The sequence below is a fragment of the Sander vitreus genome, chromosome 2, assembly GCF_031162955.1.
Source record: "Sander vitreus isolate 19-12246 chromosome 2, sanVit1, whole genome shotgun sequence".
In the NCBI taxonomy this organism is placed as follows: Eukaryota; Metazoa; Chordata; class Actinopteri; order Perciformes; family Percidae; genus Sander; species Sander vitreus.
In genome coordinates, this window is record NC_135856.1 from 127,501 (window position 1) to 135,000 (window position 7,500).

Genomic DNA, 7,500 nt, shown 5'->3' on the forward strand with positions numbered 1-7,500 from the left:
CTCAAACCAGCTGATGGTGATGCTGAAACTCAGCTGGTGGAGTCTCCAGAGGCTGGTTTTAGAACGTGAGAGACGTCTCCTGTTTCAGCAGCCAATAGAGAAGTCAGCTGGTCGAGACACGTTCTGATGATTGTTCAGAGATGTTCTGATGATTGTTCGTCTGCAGACACATTCTGGATGAATCCTCAGTTTGTGATCAAGCTGGATGAGGAGGACGACGACCCTGAGGACGGGGAGGTGGGCTGCAGCTTCGTGGTCGGTCTGATCCAGAAGAACCGCAGGAAGCTGCGGAAAGTAGGAGAGGACATGCACACCGTTGGGTTCGCCATCTACGAGGTGAGAAACGTACACGTTTTTTTAATTTCTGAAGATCAGTTATAACGCAATATATATATATATATCAATCATCCAACAGCTCCATCCAGGCTTCTTCTTGCACTTTTGCATTTTTCACGTTTGTACTGACAATGTTTTTACACTGTTTGTATATGTATCGTTTATGTTGTTATATGTATTTTATGTTACTTGAGTTCGCCCTGTCAAACACAAATTTCTGTCACTCGGGACAAAGTTTATCTTTAAAGGTGCCCTGCCACACAAAACCGTTTTTCCTTGTATTTTTAAAATATGTCAGGTCCATATGTGTTCTGCTCCCTCCTCTGTCAGCTCTAGCCACTGAACAGAAATAATCAGAGAAATCAGACCAATTACAACAGCTGGTCAGTCTGACATCATGTTGCCTGAGCTCATTACTATTCAAGAGCTCATTACTATTCAAGAGCTCATTACTATTCAAGAGCTCATGAATAATGAGCTCATTACTATTGAAGAGCTCATTACTATTCATGAGCTCACCCAGTTGCGCTGGGTAAAGGATGCCGATAGCCAGGCTCTCATTGGCTAGCTGTTAGCCAATCAGAATCAAGCAGCTTAGCTCGTTGAATATTAATGAGAACTGGCACAAATGGAGCTGAGTCTTCCTGCAGGCTTTCTATACCACGCTAGAATGGCTTGAAACAAGGTAACCAAGGTTACAGAGTCAGTGGTACAACTTCAGACATTACCACAAAGTGATGAAATACGTGTGGCAGGGCACCTTTAAGAAGTTTAAGAAGTAAAGCATCTCAAGGATCTGAGGAATCCTGACGCAGCGATAGAGATCCATCCACGAGTCTAGTCTTTATGCTAAGCTAGCCGGCTGTAGCTTCATATTAACTGTACCTTTGTCTTGTGTTCTGTTCCAGGTTCCTAAACAGGTGAGCGCTGACCCCTGAGAGCTCCTTCATGTTCAAGCTTAAAGGCTGAAGAAATCTCTCACACCGTAGTGGGAAATAAAGGAGACTAAAGCTTACACGTCTCTGCTGCAGGATGGTTATGGAACTGAATAGAAGTTTGTTTTTAATCCGATGAACAATTTTTTTGCACGATTGGTGTCTAAAGACCTGAAACATGCAAAAACAAAACATGTATTGTATATATTAGTAGATAACCTTATCGTCCCCATGGGGCAGTTGGGTTTGCAGCACAGTTGCAACGCACTTCATGACAGGACATCAGCCGTCAGACATCATATGATACAGCAAATAGTCCCTACATCAGATATATGATACAGCAAATAGTCCCTACATCAGACATATGATACAGAAAATAGTCCCTACAGCAGACATATGATACAGCAAATAGTCCCTACATCAGACATATGATACAGCAAATAGTCCCTACATCAGATATATGATACAGCAAATAGTCCCTACATCAGATATATGATACAGCAAATAGTCCCTACATCAGATATATGACACAGCAAATAGTCCCTACATCAGATATATGATACAGCAAATAGTCCCTACATCAGATATATGATACAGCAAATAGTCCCTACATCAGATATATGATACAGCAAATAGTCCCTACATCAGATATATGATACAGCAAATAGTCCCTACATCAGATATATGATACAGCAAATAGTCCCTACATCAGACATATGATACAGAAAATAGTCCCTACATCAGACATATGATACAGCAAATAGTCCCTACATCAGATATATGATACAGCAAATAGTCCCTACATCAGATATATGATACAGAATAGTCCTCACATCAGACATATGATAGCAGAAAATAGTCCCTACATCAGACATATGATGCAGCAAATAGTCCCTACATCAGACATATGATACAGCAAATAGTCCCTACATCAGATATATGATACAGCAAATAGTCCCTACATCAGACATATGATACAGCAAATAGTCCCTACATCAGATATATGATACAGCAAATAGTCCCTACATCAGATATATGATACAGCAAATAGTCCCTACATCAGACATATGATACAGAAAATAGTCCCTACAGCAGACACCTACAGACATAACATGAGAACATACATCAGACACTACAATACACTATACACCCTAGCTAGCTTATTTTGACTGATTTAAAGCATCCCATTGACTCCCATTCATTCTGACGTCACTTTGACAGAGAATACCTTTACATCTGAAGCGTTTAAAGACTCTGTTTGTCCGTTGTTTATTTCTAAAGAAACACGACAATGTATAAAAGGCTCCATTACCTTGTAGCTCACGTTATGGCTCCGTAGCAGACGTTTTTATAACAATAGGCTAACGATTGGGTCATAACCACGAGACTTCCTGTCTCATAGTAGAGGAGTTACCGTATAGTACAGGAGAAGCTCTCAGGCAGTTTGGACTTCCATCAGCTGTTTAAGTGTAATGACTAATGTTAACTATCATTTTAGTGATCAATAATGAGCCTGTGTCTATGTTATCTCCTTACATATACCTACGCTCTCCGTCTCTGCTAGATTGGGAATGATTGAGATTTCTCTTGGCACAGCTACCAGAAGACTTCCAACTTTCAGACAGGTTGCTCACGTCACATCTACGTCTTCAAGCTCAGTTGGAGGCTGCTCAGTAACGCTCAGCCATCACCGGGAAAGAGACGTCACTGGTCTCCGTCCAGACCGACGGGGTCTGCTGCTCCAGTTTATATATGTCTATGGTCCTTGGTCAGAAGGGGTGGGCAGAGACGACACATAGATGGCGGTAGTTTAAAATGAGATGCCAGGGGTGTGTGTAGTCACATGCAATGCTATCTGCCTTTCTGTACATCTGTCCGGTTGTTCAAATACGAGTTCCCCCCCCTCAGTTCTACGGGCAGCGGGACGTGCACCTGGATAAGAACTTCTTCCTGAGCCACGCTCAGACGGCCAAGTCTGAGACCTTCATCAACCTGCGGGAGGTCAGCACTCGCTTCAAGCTGCCGCCAGGAGAATACCTGATCGTCCCGTCCACCTTCGACCCGCACCTCAACGGAGACTTCTGCATCCGCGTCTTCTCCGAGAAGCAGACAGAGACCCTGTAAGACCTCCCACTTCCTGCTCTCTCACACCTATCACTTCCTGTTTGTAGAGTTCCTGTTGACATGTTTCTGAATGGAGAGTCAGTGTTTCCTCTATTTGATGTTGTAGTGGCGGCCCGCAAAACAAAAGGAAACACACTCTGGTTTTCATCAAACCTTCTGTGATGCGTGTCTCTAGTGTGTGTGTGTGTGTGTGTCAGGTGTGATGTGTGTAGTGTAGTGTGTGTGTGTGTGTGTGTGTGTGTGTGTGTGTGTGTGTGTGTGTGTCTGTAGTGTGTGTGTGTGTGTGTGTGTGTAGTGTGTGTGTGTGTGTGTGTGTGTGTGTGTGTGTCTGTAGTGTGTGTGTGTGTGTGTGTGTGTAGTGTGTGTGTGTGTGTGTGTGTAGTGTGTGTGTGTGTGTGTGTCTGTAGTGTGTGTGTGTGTGTGTGTGTCTAGTAATGTGTGTGTGTGTGTGTGTGTGTGTGTGTGCATGTGTGTGTGTGTGTGTGTGTGTGTGTGTCTGTGTGTGTGTGTGTGTGTAGTATGTGTGTGTGTGTGTGTGTGTGTGTGTGTGTGTGTGTGTGTGTGTGTGTGTGTGTGTGTGTGTGTGTGTGTGTGTGTATGTGTGTATGTGTGTGTGTGTGTATATGTGTGTATATGTGTGTATGTGTGTGTGTGTGTATATGTGTGTATATGTGTGTATGTGTGTGTGTGTGTGTGTATGTGTGTGTGTGTGTGTGTGTGTGTGTGTGTGTGTGTGTGTGTGTGTGTGTGTGTGTGTGTGTGTGTGTGTGTGTGTGTGTGTTTCTAACGCTGTAACATCTCCATCCTTCAGGCCCTGTGATGACCCGGTCAAAGCTGATCTGGACGACGTGAGTACATCTGATGTCATCTCTAAATGTTTACGGAGACACGGCCTGTGATTGGCTGATTGAACTCTTCATCCAATTAAATGTTCTGGACATCAAAATCATTCTTAAAATCAAGTTTAAATGACGGGAACTTTTAGTACGAGGGAGAATCAAATGAGAGATGTTTTACTACCACCAGTACTTATCACCACTATTTTTACACTCACTTTTTAAATTTATAGTCAATAAACCTCATTTAGCCTTCATGTAATAATATCTATTTTTTGAGTTAAAGCAGAAATTGAGCTTTGAGTTAAAGCAGTGTGAATTATTTTGATAAAGATTCAGATCAGAGGATGTAGTTAGATAATCACAGACTGTCACAGAATAATGCTGTAAACTTAAAGTGATGGTTTGAGTAGTTTCACCCTAGGGTCCTTTGCACCTTGACCTGGAGCCAAACCCCCCCCCCCCATCAGCTTTGTTCCCTTGTTATAACGTTGGTGGAGTTAGCGTTACCAGCTGGTTAGCTTAGTGCAGGCGCTAATGGAGCCACGTTTGTATCTCATAAATTACCCCACTAATAATGCCCGGAATGATACCAAACTTCTACAGTAGTATAAATAGTTAATGTACTTATAAAACGAGGCATTAGGAAGTTTATAACTACACCAGGAGTTTATTTAAATAAGCCTGATGGATACTCCTCTCGGCTGCTACCGCGCTATCGTGCTATCAGCGCTATCAGCGCTATCGTGCAGTACTTACATACTACTACTACACTCTTCTGGTGTAGTTATAAACTTCCTAATGCCTCGTTTTATAAGTACATTATATACTATATATAAACCTACTGTAGAAGTTTGGTATCATTCCGGGCATTATTAGTGGGGTAATTTACGAGATACAAACGTGGCACCATTAGCGCCTGCACTAAGCTAACCAGCTGGTAACGCTAACTCCACCAACGTTATAACAAGGGAACAAAGCTGATGGGGGGGGGGTTTGGCTCCAGGTCAAGGTGCAAAGGACCCTAGGGTGAAACTACTCAAACCATCACTTTAAATGAAACACCCAAAAGTCAATGATGGTTTCATGGAACCGTCCACGTTACTTTTGGGGCAATTTGGTTGAAAGAAACCCAAATTTCTGCTAAAGAAACTTTGAAAATGGGTCAAACAGGAGGGTCAAACTATGAGTCCAGCGGTGTTTAAATAAAGTCATGATTAGTCATCAACAGATCCAAATCCTTTTTGTTTTCTCAGGACAAACCATGTAGACGTCATGTTGACTATTGTTAGATGAAAGGAGGAATCATTTATAATCTATAATATTTATAGATTAATAGAGAATCAGCTGCTTTGTGTTTTGTGAATGCTGCTTTTTGAATAAAGTTTGACTGTTGTCATGGCGATTGTGTTCAGGAGACGGTGTCTGATTCGGAGGTGGACGCAGGATTCAGAGGACTCTTTTCCAAACTCGCCGGGCCCGTAAGTATTGCATCACTTCCTGTGTGGAGGGGGACCAATCAGAGCAGAGCCTACAACACCGTGGCACACCGTGGTGATGTGTGTGTGTGTGTGTGTGTGTGTGTGTGTGTGTGTGTGTAGTGTGTGTGTGTGTGTAGTGTGTGTGTGTAGTGTGTGTGTGTGTGTGTGCTGTGTGTGTGATGTGTGTGTGTATCAGGTGTGATGTGTATTGTGTGTGTGTGTGTGTGTGTGTGTGTGTATATCAGGTGTGATGTGTGTGTGTGTGTGTGTGTGTGTGTGTGTGTGTGATGTGTGTGTGTGTGTGTGTGTGTGTTGTGTGTGTATATCAGGTGTGATGTGTGTTGTGTGTGCGTGTGTGTGTGATGTGTGTGTGTGTGTGATGTGTGTGTGATGTGTGATGTGTGTGTGTGGATGTGTGCGTGTATATCAGGTGTGATGTGTGTGTGTGTGTGTGTGTATGTAGTGTGTGTCTGTAGTGTGTATATCAGGTGTGATGTGTTACCTGTCTGATTTCAGGACATGGAGATCTCTGCGGTGGAGCTCCAGACCATCATGAACAAGATCGTTGCCAAACGTAAGCTGAGGCTTCAACACCTGTTCACCTGTTCACCTGTTCTCCTGTTCACCTGTTCTCCTGTTCTTCTGTTCTCCTGTTCATCTGTTCACCTGTTCACCTGTTCACCTGTTCACCTGTTCTCCTGTTCTTCTGTTCACCTGTTCATCTGTTCACCTGTTCTCCTGTTCACCTGTTCTTCTGTTCTTCTGTTCTCCTGTTCACCTGTTCTTCTGTTCACCTGTTCACCTGTTCTCCTGTTCTTCTGTTCACCTGTTCATCTGTTCTCCTGTTCACCTGTTCTCCTGTTCTTCTGTTCACCTGTTCACCTGTTCACCTGTTCTCCTGTTCACCTGTTCTCCTGTTCACCTGTTCTCCTGTTCACCTGTTCTTCTGTTCTTCTGTTCACCTGTTCATCTGTTCACCTGTTCTTCTGTTCTCCTGTTCTTCTGTTCACCTGTTCATCTGTTCACCTGTTCACCTGTTCTCCTGTTGACCTGTTCTCCTGTTCACCTGTTCTCCTGTTCACCTGTTCTCCTGTTCACCTGTTCACCTGTTCACCTGGTCTTCTGTTCACCTGTTCATCTGTTCTCCTGTTCACCTGTTCACCTGTTCACCTGTTCTCCTGTTCTCCTGTTCACCTGTTCACCTGTTCACCTGTTCTCCTGTTCACCTGTTCACCTGTTCTCCTGTTCACCTGTTCTCCTGTTCACCTGTTCACCTGTTCTCCTGTTCACCTGTTCACCTGTTCTTCTGTTCACCTGTTCACCTGTTCACCTGTTCACCTGTTCACCTGTTCTTCTGTTCACCTGTTCATCTGTTCTCCTGTTCACCTGTTCACCTGTTCTTCTGTTCACCTGTTCACCTGTTCACCTGTTCTTCTGTTCACCTGTTCACCTGTTCACCTGTTCATCTGTTCTCCTGTTCACCTGTTCACCTGTTCTCCTGTTCACCTGTTCACCTGTTCTTCTGTTCACCTGTTCACCTGTTCACCTGTTCACCTGTTCTTCTGTTCTTCTGTTCACCTGTTCATCTGTTCTCCTGTTCACCTGTTCTCCTGTTCACCTGTTCACCTGTTCTTCTGTTCACCTGTTCTCCTGTTCTCCTGTTCACCTGTTCTTCTGTTCACCTGTTCACCTGTTCACCTGTTCACCTGTTCTCCTGTTCACCTGTTCACCTGTTCACCTGTTCTTCTGTTCTTCTGTTCACCTGTTCTTCTGTTCACCTGTTCTCCT

General features: G+C 43.7%; 1 protein-coding gene across 3 annotated transcripts in view; it reads left to right on the forward strand.

Moving 5' to 3' along the window:
* The window catches only part of LOC144531350 (calpain-2 catalytic subunit-like), a 27,842-nt gene that overhangs the window by 15,680 nt on the left and 4,662 nt on the right, over window positions 1-7,500 (forward strand). For all 3 annotated transcript variants that reach the window (XM_078271455.1, XM_078271446.1, XM_078271439.1), the window contains exons 10-15: window positions 167-336; window positions 1,245-1,256; window positions 3,180-3,391; window positions 4,207-4,243; window positions 5,647-5,712; window positions 6,229-6,286. In XM_078271455.1, coding sequence (XP_078127581.1) covers window positions 167-336; window positions 1,245-1,256; window positions 3,180-3,391; window positions 4,207-4,243; window positions 5,647-5,712; window positions 6,229-6,286 — 555 coding nt within the window. The remainder of the gene's footprint in view (window positions 1-166; window positions 337-1,244; window positions 1,257-3,179; window positions 3,392-4,206; window positions 4,244-5,646; window positions 5,713-6,228; window positions 6,287-7,500) is intronic.